Genomic DNA, 20,102 nt, shown 5'->3' on the forward strand with positions numbered 1-20,102 from the left:
GTCATAAATACCCAAAAAAAGTTAAAGTTATTCTGGAATCCTGGGCTTTATATTAGCAGATTTGAATTGGTATTTAAGTGACACCAATGTGGCATTTCTATCTATGGACTGCGGAGGATCGTTAAAACATCAGCATCAGACGGTGTTTGGCTTTTGGGGGCTTCATGCGACATTTAAAGTGCCCTTTTTCCAACCTGAGCACCTGATCCCAAAAATGTCTGTGCGCGCCACTGTTCTAAATCCTGTTGGAAATGTTTCCTAAAGGCACATCTTTGAAGAATGTCATGTTAAAATATGCTGGTGTGGGCTTTATTTTAAAAAGCAAAAAATGAAACTTAAAATTATTCACAACCTAAATGTTTTCTTAATTAAATTCATATCAATATTTGATCATTAGATTTTTCCTAATGCAAATCTAACTAATTTAATTTTGTTCTGTTTTTACTATGGATAGCTTTGTAATAATTTAACTAAAGTGCCAAATAAGTTAACCTGCGTGTTTTTATTTTTTTTTAAGGTAAAAAAGAAAAGAGCAAACATTACAGCACACAGAGGTCTTTATTGTGTTTTAATGTTACAGCTTCTTCCACATCAGCAGATGTGAGAGGAAGGAGTTTTCCTCAGTGGAAGTTCACACAATCACATCGCAAATTTGACTTTATGAACTCAAAGGAAAAGAAACAGAAAACAAATACACCCCACCCTGATACATGCAAAAGTATCAAACAACCTGCAACCATCCATTTACAGCACAATATTTTTATTTTCCTTTTAGCTTTTCAAGTATTTCATTATGCTTACTTGCTTTAGTTCAATATTCAGATGCTTCACACAATGCAAACTAAATAATCTAAACAGAAAGGAATATATTTCTAATCAGATGCACCACATGTACATATAATAACACATTAAGAAATAAACTTTTAACTTATATAAATAAGATATGATTTGATATGCAGGCTTTGCAGATGTGGAGATCAAGGATGCACAGACAGGTGTAGTGTTTTTTTTCTTCAGTAGTAATGATTTAAACAATGATCTCAGGGTGAAAATGAGGATTTTGTCTTGTGTAAGGCTAGTGGGTCGTTTCCAGGGATCAAAATACAACATGAAACACTGACAGCAGTGGTCAGTGGTGGGTAAAGAAGAAATGAAAAGGTGGTTTGTGCTCAGCAATGTGAGGCTCAACACAAGGAATCGTACTTTTATGCATAGACTGGGATAGTTCATGTTCTCACTCACCCCCGTGACCACTGAGAGAAAATAGAGCAGAAAAAAAGGAGAAGAAGAATATGATCAAGTAGAATAAACCTTCAGGTATTTTCCTGTTTATCAAAACATTGGACATAACTGGATAAACTGAATTGGAGGTAAATGGCTATCCTTTCTATTTACAAAACACAATGTGTTGAGACTAACAGTCTAAAGAAACTACTCAGGCTAAAAAGTATATTTTTGTGGATTCAACATTTCTGGTTTCTTGTGGGTCTAGTGAGATCCACAGAACCACCCGTACTGTTATACTAGTAGACTTTCAAAAGTAATCAGCCCTCTTGAGCCTGTTTTTATTGGAGTGCAATCACAACCTTCAGTTTATTTTAATGGGATTCTATGAGTTAAACCAATGCAAAAGCAAAAATTGTTTTCAAACCTTTTCTACAAATATTAAATTAGAGTGTGGCATTCATATTTAATTAAATACATCTTGATGAAAGTGAATTCTAGGGAAACTGTTTAGATAGGAGAATTTGTTTGGGATGTTCTAGTCGTAGACTTTAAAAATCTGGCTTTCATGAAAGAGAGGAAAAAAGATAGCTGTAAGAAGTTCAGTTTCCAGTTTGTTCCAAGCAATGTAGGGCAACATTTCTCAAAATCCTGTCTTTATGGCCCAGAATATAATGTTTTTATACTACTGTACCCTAGGTGCCCAAAAAGGCACTGCCGCAGATCCTTCCCAGCTGCTCTTAGATTTTATAGTCTCCATTCCAAGTGAGTGTTCACCGTTCTGATCTGATCTGTGCTCATTAATGCTTATATTTGCTTAACTTCTACCTGCTCTATAAGAGTTTTCTATATCCATGATGTACCTTGATCCATGCTTTACCCCTAAATAACTTAAAATGGTCCTTGTGATGTAATTCCAATAAAACACACTGAAGTTTGCGATTGCATTTGACAAAGGGTGCATATACACACCGCCTCTACAGAATTAAGCAGCATCAATGACGTCTTAATAAGGAGAGGAACATAGAAAGGAAAAGCAGGTATATAAGAAGGATTTGTCATTAAAGGACTGAAAAGCCCAGTTTTTTTTTTTTTTTTTTGCATAGGTTGTTTGAAAGCACAGCAGTTTAAGAGGATGCAGTAATGATGTTTGATGGGAACAACACTTAGACTGAAGGTTGCAACTGGCTAAATAAGTAATCAGAGGGTCCATTAGATGTTTCTGCTTCTGTTTTACAGCAGTGGAGGAGAGAAAAAAACGATAGAAGGGAAAGACGAAGAAGCTTTTTTCCATTCAGTTTTTTGAGACTGAAGAATCCAGAGGTCATCCTCTTCTTGATCTGAGTGAAAAGTGTTGAATAGGTGGTGCTGTCCTTTTTCCAGTTTTGGATGGTGGAAAAGGACGGATTAGCTTTAAAAAAGAGAAAGGAATAATGGAGACTACCAATGCTTAATTTAAAAGCTGAACAGTGGCTGGATGCTTTTTATGAGACTTGTTTCATCAACTGTTCATGGGTCATAAAGTGTGAAACCAGAGCTTATTTGGCAAAATGGAGGTCAAAGAAAACTTCCCTTAACATTAAAAGAGAGAAATCCAGGAGGAAAGGTGAAAGAGAATATAGAAAACACTCTGAGATTGTTTCCTCGCTTGCTGTAATGCCTAGCATGAGTACAAAGTAAAAGCTTAAAATAGAATTAAACCAAAAACAATGTAGCCTGAATTAATTTTGCACCCCTTTTCCTAAAGAAATACTTTAAACACCGAGTTGTGAATTTTGCAAAGATAATAATTTGTTCTCTTGAGATTAAGTGAAGATTTAACAAGATCAGAACATCTACATGCTCACTAATATATCTATGTTGAACAAGTTACCCAGTACTTCTAGATCGTGAAAAAGGTTTCTGCTGCTGTTTTATTTCTGTACGTTACCCTGTTCAAAACATTTTTCAGGTGAAGCATTTCTTTTAAAAACATGAGTAAACCAATGCTAATTCAGGAAAAATGATCAGGCTTAGCTTCATGCTAACTTTGCAAATGTTTGCCCCTCTAGATATAAGAAGATGGAAACATTATGCTTTGAATTCCCTTGGATATACAATACATTGACTCAATTGTCTAATATGGTTCACCTCATGGTGTCTACAGTTAAATTATGAGGAACAAACTTGCATGTAAGTCATGCTTTCAAGTATTTCACTTCTCTGTGTGGAAACAGAGTTACAGGGTAAGAGGGGGTGTAGTGGAGAGGCGGGAGGGTCAGGAGACGACAGAAAGGTGGCGCTGTTGTCCGTAGCAACTCTCATCCAGAGGGTGGGAAACGACAGATGAAGGAGGGAGGAAGGAACTCTGAGGTCTAGTGTGTTGGAGAAGGCGGGGGTCTCCGACTGGCATGGACAAACAGAGACATGATGACAAGAAGAAAGGTCAAATTATTCTACAGGAAGGGGGCTTTATTGTTTTGTTGTTTTTTTTTTTTTTTAAATAGACACCCAATGTCCATTTTTGAATGGACAACAGATGTATAAAAGCACTAAACCTTTACTGACCCACACAACCATCAACAGCTTTCACTCCCCTTCGACTATGTTGCATTTTGTGCTGCTACAACCGTGACTTTTATTCAAATATTAAGAAAATAATAAGCCTGTATTGTATCGAATTTGTGCTCTTTTTTAATTCAGCTGTTCTAATAAAAAGTATGGATCATTTCCCCGACCAAAAACAGCTGTCCACCGTGCTGCCAAGAGACCAAAGTTAACTCTGGAGGAGCAGCTAAGATTCACATCTTAACTAAGAAAACCTATTGACATTAGCTGTGCAGTCCCCAGCAGTGACGAGAAGAAAGCATGTGCTAAAAGAAAGGACACCAAAACTAAACTGTTATGAAAAGCTAACCCTGAACACGTAACAGCATCTGTCAACATAGAGTGGCTACATCATGTTGTGTGGATTTCATTTTAGCAGTAACAGGAGAGGCTGAAAGATTTGGGGGATCTTTCTTTCATATCCATGTGTTAAAATTATCCAAATTTCAGCCCTAAAACCAATGGAGAACCAGACGCAAGGTGTTAACTCTGATGCTCACAGACACTCTCCCTCCAATATGAAGAATGGACATATCTAGTCTCTAGATGGGTAAAAGTGATAGACACAAAATTTAAAATAAATACATCTAGATTTTCAAGTTGTCATCTATATATCTACTTTCTACTCAACAATTGTGTTGATCCATCACATCAAATGTCCATAAAACAGAAGTTTGGGGTTGTAACGTGACATAATGTGGAAAGTTTAAAGTGCTGTACATTCATTTTCACAAAACTTTATTTTGTGATATTGACATAGACAACATATGTAAGTACTACCAACATTACAGAGTTATCAGACTCTGTCAATGTGGAAACAAATCACACCATTTAGGCCTAAATGTGAGGGCAAATGAAGAGGCTGCCCCTGCATATCCAGCTAAATACAGCTCAGTTTTCTAAAACCAACAGAGACGTACCAAAGGACCGGTGGAATGTTACAACCAAAAGCGATGGATCTTTAAAACAAATTATTCAATTGTTCCTGTGCACAAAAAAAACGTACAAAAAGCAGGCATGCATTGTTATAAGAGGACAAGGATTACAAAGATAAATGTCATGCAACAAAAAGATGGAATCCAAGGTGTTTTAGAGGATTCTGGTCATAATGAGGACCACAGTGGCACACAGTATCCAACATACCGAAAAAAAAAATAGCTAGTCCTCATTGGTCAGTGATAGTGATTCTGCAGAAGGAACAATAGTGATGTGTGTAACAGAAATGTAGTGGGGAAAGAGGGGGGAAGAGAGAGAGGAGCAGGGGGGACACAGAAGAAGTGCAAACAGTTACAGTGAAGGTGGAAGGCCAGTGTTGCATGTGCTCAGCTCTCTTTAGCAATACGTTTGTGCTTAATAGCCATAGTGAGATAATTTAATTTATTTGCAAAATTGGTTTAATTTTTATTTTTATTTTTTCCAAAGAGAGCTTTACACAGAGACTCAAGCTTCTGACTTTAGCTTAAAAAACACAAAAGGATAGAAAGCAAAGAAATATACAAGGATAACAGCAGCAGAGATGCAGAGTCAATTGGGTAAAAATAATGAGATGCTTGAGAGTTGAAGTTAATGATGAAATAATGTATGTCATATGTTTAGTGCGAGACACCAAAAAGAAGTCAGATGTTCACCTAATTATAAAAATAAGGGGTATAAAATCTAGTTGATACCACTTTGATTTGATCTATTTCAGGATTTCTAGCAATCTTCTAACCAGCTATTCTATATTACAATCTAGTTCCATTTACCTCCTTTTTCCCTTCATCCAGGCATCTTCACATTCCCCTGACATGAAATATCATAAAGTATGGTTTGAATATTTAAATTGCTTCTGAAATTTGCTACATGTTTCCATTTGAAGAGCTTTGCTGGTTTTAAAGGGTTTCTCCTGGTTTTACTCACCTTGGCACACTGGGGGGCGCACGGTTAGGTCGAGAGGGCACACTGGGCGGTGGGCCGCTGTGAGGATCTGGGGATGCCCCGGGGCGAGATGGTAAAGGGGGTCCCCCAGCAGGAGGAGGCCCAGGCGGGGGTCCACGGGAGCCTGGGCGAGCTGGAGGACCTGGTGGAGCCCTGCGGTTAGGAGTTGGACTGGTTGCTGGGGATCTGATGGTGGATAGAATAAAGTGTCTGTCACACCTGCCTACAAATTGGGATTAGTTTAAAGATGCTTAAATGATAAAGATCCTTAAAACCGAAATGGCTTTAAAATGCCAAGAAAAGTTATCTGGATAATTAATTAAACTTTTCAGGTTGTTCTAATATTCTTGTTTGTTTTTTACTGGAAGAAATTAATTATATTTCTTGTTTCCTTTGCCAAAAAAAATGAGCCAATCAGAAAAATTATCTTATTGTTTGATATCAGAGTTTTTAAAGTTGTGTTTTTTGAGGCCACCCTTTACCTCTAAGTTAATCTATTCATGATATACCTTCCTCCAGAACCGCTCCGTTGGACGGCCAGCCAAGAGTCATCCACAGGAGGTGGCATAGAGGTGCTCACAGTGGTCGTACTGATATCGCCAATGATGCTCAGCGCCTCCCGCAGGGCGTGATACATCTTCAGCATCTCATCACGCCGCTGCGCCTGCTCCTGAGACTCCTCCATCAGAGTGTTCTGGTCACCGCATGAGTAAAGCTGAGCCAGGAGCTCAGCATTTATGAAGTCTTTTGTCTACAAAACAAAACAAAGTATGTATTTTATCTGCCACATCTAACTTAGTTTTTTTCCTTTTTTCCCCAGGTGACTCACATTGTTAATCATGAGATGCATCACTGTCTTTGGGATCAGGTCGCGCACGGTTTTGTTGACGATTGCCATGTACGAGTCCACCAGGTTGCGAATTGTCTCCACCTGCCGCTCTAACTGAGGGTCCATGCTGTGCATGAAGTTGTCCGAGCCATTTTCATCACCTCCATCACTCTTTGGAAACACATTAGAGATGACTAACAGGAAACATGGTGACCTTAAATATTCACATAACTCAGCTAGGACACTGACTGAGTAAAATGTTGAAAAAAACACACCAATAAATCCCATATAATAAGAAACCATTTTTGATGAAAATCCCTGGGAGAATTCATAATTCTCAAAATTCCCTACATTGCCTCAAACATGTGAATATTTGAAGAGGAACTTTTATTGGAGCTCTGTACCATTTAAGATTACAGTCTTTTATTTTCATTAGTTGTTTTGAACATTTAAATAACTTAGGAAGAAACTTATTGTATATAAATTAATTTAACAAAACAGATAACTGTTTTTAATGTCCTGATTTTTATATCTAGAATTTATGTGAAATGTCCTCATTAATACTTAAGATTACTGATTACTGCCAGTTTAACAAATTGAATGAATAAAAAGTTGACCAATTCTCTTAAAAATGTTTTTTAAATGTTGAAAAAAAAGGGTGGAGAGAATGCCGTACCTTTCCTTCCTTCTCCTACGTGGAGCACAACACCAATGCAAAGACATTAAAAAGGACAGACAACATTTAGGACATGGCAACAATAAAACCGACAATGAAACTGATACATATTTTTACAAGACTGTATTTGTACAAATGCTGTATGTTTTAAGGGATATCTAGGATTTAATTCATGCCATCAATAAATCAATAAGTCAATAAATAAAAAGATATGCTCACGGTTACTCGCTCAGGATAAACTCCAGCTCTGAGGAAGGAGGCCTTCCATGCATCAACATCTTCCTGGCTCTCACAGGCCAGCTCCAGTTGACGGTAGTCCTTATACACATTTCTATGGAAGTAAAACTGTGGGTCAAAAGATGCTACGCAAGCAGCTACAGAAAAATGAAATCAACCATTTGGATTATTTTTTTTATTTTTTACAAAATGTGCTTTTTTTTTTACCTCATCGGATTTATAAAATTTTTGAATTTTTTTTTGACATCCTTTGTCACTAATTTGTTATGAGGACATTTTTTCTCCTTGTCATATAAAATGTTAACCTGACAACAGCCAGATGCATGTCTCGCTCCGCCTAGCTCCACTCACAAACATCTGGGAACCCGCCATAGGAATTGCCTTTACTGAAGGCTGGGCCTTATCAAAATTCCTTGCATATGATTGGATAAGCCACTTGTCTGTCATCTTTATTGACGTGCTATTTCAACCACTCACACCGAAGCTAACCCGTGACGCTGTGAGAGGAGGAGCCATTTGGTAGATCAAGCTCTTGCCAAATCCGGTCGGGAGAAGGGCGAAAACATCGTTTCCACCAACAAAAGCCTTCAAAGCCGTTCTCTGATGTTCTTTTAATGAAACAATATCAGATAGATTGGACAACACAGAAGAAATAGCAGCATCAATGCTAACGCTTGCTTCCTCAATGCGAGCCGCCATTGTTGTTGGAATCTCACGGTCGCTTCTCCACTCCAGGACACACCCGCCCTGCGTCCTGATTGGACAGACCATAAATTCGGTTGGGGAAATCACTTTCAATGAGCGGGTTTCCCAGATGTATGTGAGTGGAGCTAGGCGGAGCGAGACATGCATCTGGCTGTTGTCAGGTTAATAAATTGCCGCTTTGCAAAAAATGTCATGATCTTGGCACTTATGACTGGCTTAATTTCTCAGTCCTTTCACCTGTCTAACTCTCCCTGGTTTCTTATAACCTCTCATCTGATCCACCTACTCCTGCCTCTATTTAAGGTGCTTGCATCCAGTCATAAGGGCCAGATTATTCTTGTTCTCTCTAGCCATTGGTGAGTGTGTTTTTAGAGTTCCTTGGTGTTTCTGATTTCTCTATCCTGACCTGTTCTGCCTCTCAAGCACTAAGTCTGTCTGGTGAGAGGGTTTTAGCATTAACTTAGTGTTTCTGATTACCTGATCCTGTTCTGCCTCTCAACCACTGAGCCTGCCTGTTCCCATCTGAATGGTATGCCTGAATTGTCTTTGGACTCCTGGACCTCTGAGCCTGGGGGTTCCTGTTCTGATCAGTTTGCCTGACCCGTCTTCAGACTCCTCCATGTCCTCCCGTTCTGCAGCGTCTGGGACACTCTGGGCGGCATCCGCCGCATCTTGTTGCCAGCCTACTGGCTGGATCCTACGTGTTTCTCAGGCTTTGGACTGAACTTTTAAACTGAACTTTTTAATAATCCCATTGTCTGTATTGCCTGAATACTGGGTCCTCTGTTCTGCGCATTGGCAAAAAATACATAGCTGTAAAAAACAAGTTTATTTCCATTTAAATGATGCTAAATTTGTTTAAAAAAGACAAATCATTTCTGCTATTTCTAAACCACTTTTAGAGCAGCCAATACAATAATGAGGGATGTAAAAAACGTCATCGTTATTGGAGGTAATCCAAAGTGTGAGACTGCATTTACCTACTGCACCTACCTTTAATGTAAAAGTCAATCCACCTGTATATAAGCCATCCTTATTTCTTATTTTTATTTTCATTGTGTGTGATACATGTACACTTGCACCTTAATCCTTATTTATCTTGATATACTGTATATACCCTGATATACTGTATATATATTGTCTATTCTTAATGCACCTTTTTCCTCCTTGTTTGCACCTTCTTTACTCTTCTTACTATGCCAATATGTGACCAGTGAGTTTCTCCACTGTGAGATCAATAAAGCTCATCTAATCTAATCGAATGGAATCATTTTGTGATCCAAGATGTCCGTGCTTACACTAACAAAGTCATAACCTCGGCACAACGTTTGTAGGAATAGCTTTAGTTTCCTAGTTGTGCCAGATGACATAACCTTATTGGTTGGTTTGTTAAAACAAATGCATGTTAAAGTAGCACTCCTACCTGCATAATCCTTGAGTTATAAGTCCAAACCTTGCATGTGAATAATCTCATACATTTTTACTTAAGCCTCAGTGTGTAGGAAAAGTATGGGTGGGTAACGCCACCTCTGTTCAGTGTTGAAGAGAGCAAAAATGTGCTTGCTGGACATGAAACCCTTTTCCACATCTCGCAGCTTCAGGTTATCCACTGGAAGCATGTACTTCTTCTCCTTCTCCTGCAGGGGGTGAGAGAGGGACACTTTGGTCAGGAAATGGGTGCTTAATGACTGGAAGAATGTATTTTAAAATAAAATTGGTGCTTTAAACCTATACAGTTGTAATAACAACGTTAGACCAGCAGAGACTGCAGTGTTAAGGTTTGTTTTCTTTCTTCTTTTTTTTGTGAGAAACAAGACATTTAGATTGCACAATTAGCTTTTGAAACATAAAGAGGGAAAATATCCAAAATTAGAGGCTTTATTCTAAGTTCCCAGGATGATGAAATGGAAGAAAAAGACAAAAGAATCTGGTTCTGATTAAGACTTTGCACACACACACATATACAAGGACACACCAGAGACTTAAAATCTCTTGTACTTGTAAATCTGCACCCAACTCTGTGGTATACAAACGCCCAACTATTTATGTATCAGGGAGGCAACCTCAAAGCTAGTCACCTCAGTCCGAGACATGCCGGCTCTCTCTAATTCACACAAATGTTGTGGTTGTGCTCCTCAGGATCTATTGTTGGAAAGTTTGAATGTTTTACTGCACACAGTAAAGTAAGAATTAACAAAATTGCACTGAAAAAAAGAAGTCAGAGTGAAAGAGTTTCTAAAAACATGTGCTCAACGCACATGCATATGTTGCTTCTCCTATAGTAGTCTCTAAGTAACCTTAAAACCATCTGGAAGGCTAACCGCAGGCGTGCCCTGCCCAACCAAGTGTGAGTGTGTGTTGGTGTCAGAGTAAGAGTGGAGAGATGCAGGGGATTTCATGTGGGACCAAACTCCTTCATCAAAGGACTTATGACCTTTGCAGCCAAATGGTCATATCCCCCTGAAAGCATGTAAAATCTCCACAGAGACACACGTGAGCACATAGAAACACAGATGCATTTGGCATCGCTCCTTGGTGTCTACTACACACACTTACACAAACACAAGTAAGAAAAACAAAACATGCAGTCGTCCCAGACTGCTGAATGCTGACATCATCATTTATGGCATTGGTAAGTACAGCCATCTTCCCCCCACCCATTCTCCCCCCCCTTCCTTTTTTTTTATTTCTTTTGGTTCAGCATCTCTCCATCTTGGCTTTCCTAGTTTTTTTATTTTCTTTTCAGTTCCCTTGTTCCCTCTCATTCTTTGGCTTTCCCCTCTCCCGGGGAGTGAGCAGCCTTGGATTGATTCATACATTTTCCTTTCCTCTGGCCAGTAAATTCAAGCAGGAGAACTGGAAAAGAAGGAAGGAGGAGGAGGGTAGAGGACTACTGGGTGTCTAGAGAATGAGGGAAAGTAAAGCGAACTTAAGGAGAGACAGGGAATATCAACTGTTTGGACGTGACGATAGGTGTTACGGATAAACAAGATCTTAAGAAACGTGTGCAGTGTGACGTTATGTGTGCATTTGCATTATAGCAGCAATCAGATAACTATTCCCTCTAACAGTCAGCTAAGTTTTTCAGTCTTTTCCCGTGTTTGTTTAGGGACTGAGTGCTTTCCCATATGTTCCCATAAAATCAGTCAGCATGAGTGGGCAACGGTACAGATTTCAGACATTAAATACTAGCACAGAGGCAAATAAAGCAAAATGCACCAATAAGGAGCGAGATTCTGTCCATGAACACTTTATTTGAACCAAGTCTGCAAAATTTGAAAAAGGAAAAAAATGGTTTACAAATAAAATTCTGATAAGTATGCTGTTCATTTAGACTCCCCCCCTGCATGGGTCAGTACTTGACAACAGCTCCAAGTCCTTTTGGGTTATGTCTCCACCAACTCAGCACATTTAAAGACTAAAATATTTGTCTACTATTCATTGAATAATAACTTTATTACATTAGATCTGAACTTTGATATTCTGACACATTTCTGTGCAGTGCTGCTTTTTTCTGTCTTCTGTTAATATTGAGGATGTTGAGTTCAGTGTGTTTTTCTCCCACCAAGCAGAACCTTGTTGAATTTTATATGTCAAACTGCATTTGGGGCTTTTTTTAGTTATTTTCCAACATTTTAACAATTCTTCTATTTTTGCACAAAGGACTACTTTGGACAGAACACATAACTGTTTTCCCATTAATAGATTCTCCTACTTAGAGGCCTAACATTTACAGAAGTGGGTAGAGTATCCGTAAATTGTACTATATAAAGGTAATGCCAATTCCTTATATTTCCACTCAAGCAAAAGTAAAAATAGCCTCTAAAGAAATTACTCAAGTAAGAGTAAAAAAGCATTTGGTTAAAAAAAGGCCACCCAAATACTGAGTAAGTGACCCACATTCATAACAATAAATGTAATATTTTATAAAAAATTTAAGATTAAACCAAGTATTAATATACAAATTCGGGTGTTTTAAAGAATAAGATCAAAATGTATAAATAACCTGACTTGATGATAATTACACAGTAATGAACATCCTTTAAAGTACATTTGTTGAATTTTAAAACTTTAAAAAAATCAATAACTACAGTATGTAGAAGGTTAAATTAAAGTATTCTGTTTACTGTGTTTTCACCTCCCTCCAAATGACACAGCAGACTCATCAGATGGAAAATAACATTTAACTAATAAGCCTTGAGTACAAATAAGAAGAAAGTCTGTCTCTATGGCAGGGCTGTAAAAAAATTGTTTTTTTGGGAAAAAAGACCTATGAGCCAATAGGGCTATTTAAATACAATAAAAATAAATCCTTAAATAGATTTAGATTCACTACTTTATTGTCATATACACTTCAGTGCACATAATGAAGGTCTGTAACACACAGACATCCTCAGTTCTCAGCTGAATATATGCTCTATTAATTAAAGTTACAATAGCACTACAACAGCGTAGATTTGGTCAGCTGGCATTAACCTGAGTAACACATGACTATTAGCTCCAAAATCCTTTTATGCAAACCACAAGAAATATTTAAACGTTAATGAACAGTATACCACATCCGTTACATGAAGAAGACAGGATCAAAAGAACACAGAATAATATGGTTACATTAAACTGCACGAATAGATATGAAAGTGTCGCAGCCTCATGCTCTAACTTTGAGCTACAGGCAGGGTGCCCTGCCTGGTTACAGGTGTCCAAATGTTCAGGTGCGCTTTGGGGTAATGGAAATAAAGGCTCTCGTGCAGACGAATCCGAAATGCGTTTCTGTGCCATATTTCTTCCTCGTTTCTTTCATTAGACTATGTAAATTTACTAGTCTGCTGCCGCGAACTCTAGCTTGCTTGATGTTGCCATGACAATGTTACTTACATGAATTTGTGTAGACTAGGCCTCAAAATAATTAAATAAAAATCCAAATACACATAATAGTAAAATAAAATAAAGTTAAAATATTTCCTAAAATATTCATAAGAACTTCATAATTTGTGTAAAGGATTTTTAATTACATTTTTTTTTCTTGCCACTAAGGGGTGTTGCAGCACCCCAGCACCCCTACAGTACTTCGCACGTCCATGCTTAATGGCGCATATTTGATCAAACAAGCTTGTTTTCACAAAGTGAAGAATCTCATAATGGGCGGAGTAGTAATACTTTATCATACTTTTACTCAAGTAAGAGTAAAAAGTACAATAATGTAAAATTTATTTTTAATATTTTATTTTTTTCCAAAATTACGCTGCTAATTTACCAAATCTAGCAACGACTTTGTGGTTTTTCCCTCTGGTGTTTTTTTTCTATCTGTTTTTGGTTGATGGGTTGAAAAGTGCTCATGCACAGCTTAGAGTATTATTTTACAATCTAGCTCTACAGCTCAACTGTGTCCCTTGGTCTTAATGATCTTCATGGCGTCAAGTGAACTTCTGAGGCATAAAAAGAACAGATCTTCTGTAAGATTAAATCACACACATTTGGAGTTTATTTATTTACCAATAAAGAGCCTGGATTTAATTTATGGGTGACGGATTAAAGGGACTGAACCCACCTGATATATAAAAACTCTTTTATAGACTTTTAACCCAACATATCCAACTAAACCACTGATGTCCCCTTTAGTTTTTGTCTTTAATGTTTTTTGTTTCTACCTTCAGCTGCCATAGCATTTCATTGATTGGTGTGAGAATAAAATAAACTTTCGCTGGATTTGTCGTGTTAGTGAGTAATGGCTCACTCATTGAAAAAAATTATAGTGGACGGTCCCTCCTGCACTCATACATGCATATCTCTGTGCTGTTAACCATTCAAAACAGAAATTCTGAAAGACTTAAGTACCGCTGTGAAATGTTGATTGGACATAATCAAAAGTGGAAACTTAACACCCCGCAAAACATGCATGCATACATGGTGAGCTTACACATTCTGTAGCAAATTAGCAAATGGGAGTTGATTGGTTGGTAAAACCAAGAAGACGCTGGTTTGAACCCTCTGCGTTGTTTTAAGGGGCTGCCTGTTTTGTGTGTGTTTGTGCATATGTGGTGATGTGTATGTTGATGGGAGTTTGATAGAAAAGTCCTGGTGACTTGAGCCGTTCATCAAAGCGATGTGGAGGAGCCGCACGGCATCTGGGAGCAATAACGTTGCCTCTAACCCTTCATTACCACAAAGACCGGGCCCTGGGTGGCAGCCAAAGGCAATTTTCACAACCCTCCTCCTCACCTCCCTCCGTTTTTCTTTCCCTCCATTCTTCCGCCATTCCCCCATTGAGTTTTTTTTTTTTTTTTTTTTTTTATGAGACACAAAGAGCAATTCTGTAGCTCCTGTCTGATGTAGACGCAGGAGGAAGGTTAGTTACTAAGGTAAATAAACCTGTTTTTGTTAAAAAAAATCTCTGACTGCCAGAAAAATGTAAAAAGTATGATAAAGATTAACCACTAAAAATTAAACACAACAACAGACCAGGGAGAAAGAGCAGAGGGAACATCTGAGCAAAACCTAATTAGTCTTAATGCAGTTTGGACTTTATTTAAAGTAGGACCACATGTTTACAGGATGTAAATCAGGAACAGAGAACCTGAACGGGGAGAAGCCCAATGGGAAACTGTTAAAGTGGAGCTATTTCAGGTCTATGTGTAAAATCTTGCAGCTGTTTATGACTCATCAGGTTTGTACAAAAAAAAAATCATCCTAACAAATCACCTTGGGCAGAGTGCCTGTTTCCACACACTCTCAAATAGTTCATAAATTATAGTAAAGTGTTACCTGATAACACGGCAGGGTCCTCCCATGATCTGCCAGCTATAGTGTCCAGATTCCGGAGAGCAACACTGCAGTCCAAGATATAATTGATAGAGTGTTGTCTGCATGCTCTGAGTGTCTCTGCTTACTGTGTGTTTCTCTACTCTTCCCGTGAGAACGAGTGCAAATAAGAGCAAACTCCTACATTAAGAAATGAAGATCCATGTCCAACAGCTAGCACGTCATTGAATTAGAGGTTCTTCATGTTTCTGCAGCATGTCTGAAAAATCTATCCAGATAAATTTTTTCTAGGCTGGATGATACATGCTTTGCATAACAGAACTTACTTTTTTATACTTTATTTGTTTAAAATATAAAATTTTAAGATTCTTTAACAAAATATAAAAACAAAACCTCACCATTAATTTAAAGCAGATACTTATCAGGATGGATGGATGGATGGATGGATAGATGCAAGGATGGATGGATGGATGGATGGATGCATGGACGGACAGACGGATGCATGGATGGATGGATGGATGAATGGACGGACAGACCGACAGACAGACAGAGAGACAGACAGACAGACGGATGGATGGATGGACGGAGGGAGGGACGGATGGATGGATGGATGGATGATGAAGCCTGGGAAGTTTTTCTTTTTCCAGACTCCTTCCAACAAGAAAAATACTTCAAACTAATTCCAGACTTTTCCAGGCTGATCAGGACATGAGATCGGTAACATCTGACCACAGATGAAAACCTGAAACTACTACCATGGAAAGACATTGTAATATTCGCCACATGTGTGTTTGATGGAAGCCAAGCGTTCAATTAGTGTTTTTGGTTTACTGATTTCACCAATGGACAGAGCACACATTCAGACCTGAACTGTTCTATGATGGCATGAAATCTGAGAAATATTTATAGTCCCTTTCAGAAGGTCATGTAATCACACCATGGAAGTTCCTGTATTTATATTACTCTGTCAAAATGATGAATAGCAAATGTGGAGAGTCTCTTGGTTTAAACAAATGAACAAATGTGAACTACGGTGGCTCTGTGGTGCGTGGTATTAGACAAAACAATAGCCATAAAATGGAAAACGTAGCAGGAAAAGGACCCTACCCTTACGGAAATCTGTTTTCCATTCTTTTACTCTGCTGTTGTTTAGTGTTCTGGTTCATTTCATTTTTTATCTCTTCAACATGTGCTTCTTAGTTATGCTTTTTTTTATATATATATATAATGAAAAAATAACTGTGTTTTCTGAAAAAATCTGCTCTGGTAAATTTCATATTTAGTTTTAATTCAGTTTATTTTTACTGAGATTTAAGAAAATTGGTTTTCTTAGGAAAACAAATGAGCAAAAGAAGGGTAAGAAATTGTCGTTGGTTTCATGCATTTTGACATTTCCCAGGGCTTCTGTGACGCATGAGAAACGACATTGACAAAATTGGATGAAAAGTATGAAAATGTGCAGACATGTGGGTCTAAAGGGTGCAACTTTCTGACCCGAGCTAAACATGAAGGTAGAAAATACTGAAGCACAACATCCGCATTTGTAAACCAACCTGAGCCTAAAATGCAAACAAGCTTTGAAGGCACACATGGTTTTCATGGTGAAGCATTTTTTTTTGCAAATGCTTCACTTCACTTACTCCTTTTTTGGCTCTTCCATCCCGTTCAGGTTTACTGTAATAAAGGGTAAGGTATGATGAGGATGGGGCTAACGAAGTTCATCAAAAAGATTAACCCTCATGTTGTTTAGTTCGAGAGAATGAAATTTGACTTTTTTCTTAAGAGTTTACTATTCAATTAGTCAATGGCAGACAGTTTTAAATAAGAATTGGGATTTCCCTTTTTTTTTACTCTTTGCGTTTACAGTAAATCCAGTGTCATAAAACGTTATTTATGAGCAGAAAAATGTCACACTTATGTCAAAGGGTTAGGATCCAAAAGTACGTCATTCCTAAAATCATGGAAAAGTCTATAACCAAAGCAAGGTGTTAAAATTCTTTATTTTTTGTAAGCTAGGAAGGAAAATTATTTGTTCAAAGTTCTTAAAATAGATTACTAACCAAAAATTGTGTTTCTGTAATCTCTGAAATGTTATTTTAATGTTATGTTAATTTCTGTCTGCAAATAGCAACAATTTAAATAGGTTACATTTGTTTCCCCCATACACCAAGAAAGGGGCTTTACATTTAACCACTCGCCACTCTTGTTTTCATTTCTTTTGTTAACAAATACACCCATAAACCAATGAGTCATGAGTAATTACTGAAGTAAAAGCAAACTTTGAATCGTCTCATCTAACATCAGATTTTCCTAAAATGAGCTCCTTTTTCTTTTGTTTCATCTTTATACACTTAAGAAAGTATTTTCTTTAAGTGAAAAGTAATTTATTCATGATTAGAAAAAAGCCAATTTTCAATCATATTGCTTGTTAAATTTCATGTGTTCTATCAAAAAATGCCCACATGCTTATTTTTCCACTTTTGCTTCCATTTCCAGTCCTGGATGCACGCTTCGATTTTCACTTTACCTCCACCATTTATTAACTCTCCTTGTAAAGATATGTAAAAATGATGTAAAATAAACTAATCTTCTATTGTGTAGTTTGACCCCACATTTAAATTTTGGAAAAACTCAAGGATTATCTCCAGAAAGGAGAACACAGAGCTGACATAACTGCATGCACAGCGCCATCTTAAAAAGTTGCTGGAAATGCTTCAGGAATAAGAATTCGGATTATATTTTGAAAAACCTTTCTACTGAAACAGCTCATGAATCCACAGACTAAGAAAGTTCCCAGTGCCTTTTTAAAAATAAACTGGCAGGAGTTGTTTCCCCCATATTCTGTGAGACCAGTCTGCTCCTCTTATTGTTGTCTGACCAAAGTGTACAGCTCCACTTAAAGCTCCAAAAGCATTTAGTAAACTCCACATATTTACATTCGTAATGAGGCCTTCCAAAATACCACCTTCTGTGTCTGTGTAAATAGCATTCAGAGCCTATTTTGGAGAATGGGCAAATCCAATAAGCCTTCTTTGAAGTAATTCTCTAACAGTGAAACTTGGAGATGCTTTCCAACCTTTTGTTTTTTTTTTTTTACCATTTTCTTCACTTTCTATAGTGGGTTATATGCATATAGGTCCTCATCCAGCTAGGAGAAATGGACGACTTTCCCTGTATTTAGCTCCATCCATCCTTCCCTCACATCACCCTCCTGTTCGCTGTTGTTAAAGCATCCCCTGAGCATGATCTTGCTATCCTTGGGCTGTCTAGCTCATCATCCTGTGCTAAGGGTGATGAGCGGTGGAGGCTTTCTAGTCAGTGAAAGTATTTTTGCTCGGTTTCGGTTCGACCAGAGCACATTCTCCTTACACATCCTTTGTGGCCTACATGGCAATGACATTTCTTAATCCCGCAGCAGCCCCCCCACAATCCCCACTCAACCCCAGCCGCCCTAAAAACAAACTCTTCAATGAGCAATAGATCTCTACAGTTCCTAAAGAGATAAGATTGGCTTCATGGTTGTTTCTCTGGGCAGGCTTCTCTTACACAGCCTGCTTTTTGTTCTGCCTTATCCTTCAGTATTTCAGATGAAGGCTTTAACAGCGTTCCACTACAACCTGTTGTAATAACGCTGCATTAACTGATACTATTTATCTATTTAACAAACCAGACTTTATCTGCCACCACTTTACTGTACATAAGATATTGTATATATATCCCCTTAAATCCCTCCTTAATTTTTACCATGAAGTGTACATATCTGGATGCACTGTGTATACTTCATGCACTTTTTCCTGCCTTGTGCACCTTCTGTTTGTCTATACAGGCCGATGTCACTAGTGAATTTCTCCATTGTGAGATCAATAAAGTTCTATTCTTCTGTATTCTAGATGCTGAAGTCTCGGAATACCATTTTAAAATCTAACTCTGCTTCAGATTCCTACGTAGACGTCTAACTGAACTGCCAGATGTCTCTCTTGATCCTTGAAGAACAACTTAATTTGCACAGAGATTAAATTAAAAGATGGACTGTATATTTTACTTAGGTGACTCATTGGTGGATTAAATTTCAGTTCAATGCGTACTCTTCCCCCAGCTGAGCTAGAGTTTTTTAAGAGGTACAAAAGTCAAAGAGGAATAACAAAAACATTAAACAAAAACATTTATGATATTCTCAACCTTTCACCATTGTTCGTACTTTTTTGCTTGTCTATCCCATGAAACCATGAGGAATTACATTGACTTCTGCGACTGTAATGCGACGGCATGCTTGAAAAGTTCAAGAGCTATGAATATTTTTGTATGTCGCTGTAAGTTCAGCCACTAAACTGAACGGTTTGCTTTTTTAACTTCAGTATCACGTCAGAATCTTGAGGGGTTTTTGACGGTACATTTTTAAATTTCTTCTGCCGATGTTGACTAAGCCGCTTTGCCCGGTCATCCAAACAGTGGAAACAATGTTGCTGCCACCGCAGAACTCCTCCCTTCTTTCTTCCCATTAAATTCACTCTTTCCAAGTTCCAAAGCCTGAACTTGGCTGCAGCAGCAACCCGCTTTAAACTCCAGAAAGGCCTGATTTCTATCATTCACACTCTCTGATGCTTCCCTTTTTGATTCCCTGTTTTCCTGGGAGTCTACCTGATTGGATTTAGAAATCAGAAATCTCAGGTAGTGGAAACACTGCAGAAATGTGTGGAGCAAAGGTAAACTCTTGCTCTGGTTTTGATTTACCATTCGTATGTAAACCCTTGAAACCAGTGCCCCCCTCACCCCACGCTCCCATCACCGCCAGTCCAGCATAAAGGGCCCTTTATTCCAGTCGGACAGGGAGAGGAAATCAGCCTTAGAAGTAAAAACAGAGGGAGCAAGAGTGAGATGGAGACCACAGGGCTGCACATCTGGAGTTATTACAAGGCTCCCTCCCGCTTGCCAAGAAAACGCCGACATTCCTGCCCTCACTACAAAGACCGCAGAGCCTCTGCTCTCATTCAGCCCCACGACTCTCCACACATCCATCAATCAAATGTCAAAAATAAAACCCAACATCCATATACCAGTGGCGGCCGGCCCATAGGGGGCGCTGGGGCACCGCCCTCCCTGATAAGAAGAGAGAAACGTAAAATATATTTTTAGAAATTAACTCATAAATGTCTGTTTTACTCTCTAGAC

At 38.2% G+C, this 20,102-nt stretch overlaps 1 protein-coding gene across 11 annotated transcripts in view; it reads right to left on the reverse strand.

The window, feature by feature from the left end:
* Positions 1-539: 539 nt before the first annotated feature.
* The window catches only part of dnm1a (dynamin 1a), a 66,184-nt gene continuing 46,621 nt past the window's right edge, over positions 540-20,102 (reverse strand). For 6 of the 11 annotated variants that reach the window (XM_038302244.1, XM_038302232.1, XM_038302185.1 and 3 more), the window contains 7 exons: positions 9,702-9,811; positions 7,452-7,563; positions 7,233-7,247; positions 6,557-6,727; positions 6,237-6,478; positions 5,710-5,913; positions 2,307-3,609 (listed from right to left, as the gene is read on the reverse strand). In XM_038302244.1, the coding sequence (XP_038158172.1) occupies positions 3,579-3,609; positions 5,710-5,913; positions 6,237-6,478; positions 6,557-6,727; positions 7,233-7,247; positions 7,452-7,563; positions 9,702-9,811 (885 nt within the window). In that variant the 3' untranslated portion in view covers positions 2,307-3,578. Of the gene's footprint in view, positions 1,254-2,306; positions 3,610-5,555; positions 5,593-5,705; positions 5,914-6,236; positions 6,479-6,556; positions 6,728-7,232; positions 7,248-7,451; positions 7,564-9,701; positions 9,812-20,102 lie in introns of those variants that run through there. The other 5 variants (XM_038302209.1, XM_038302217.1, XM_038302199.1 and 2 more) reach the window with 5 other exon arrangements.

Source organism: Cyprinodon tularosa, unplaced genomic scaffold (genome assembly GCF_016077235.1).
Source record: "Cyprinodon tularosa strain WSP-4 unplaced genomic scaffold, ASM1607723v1 ctg113, whole genome shotgun sequence".
Lineage (NCBI taxonomy): Eukaryota > Metazoa > Chordata > Actinopteri > Cyprinodontiformes > Cyprinodontidae > Cyprinodon > Cyprinodon tularosa.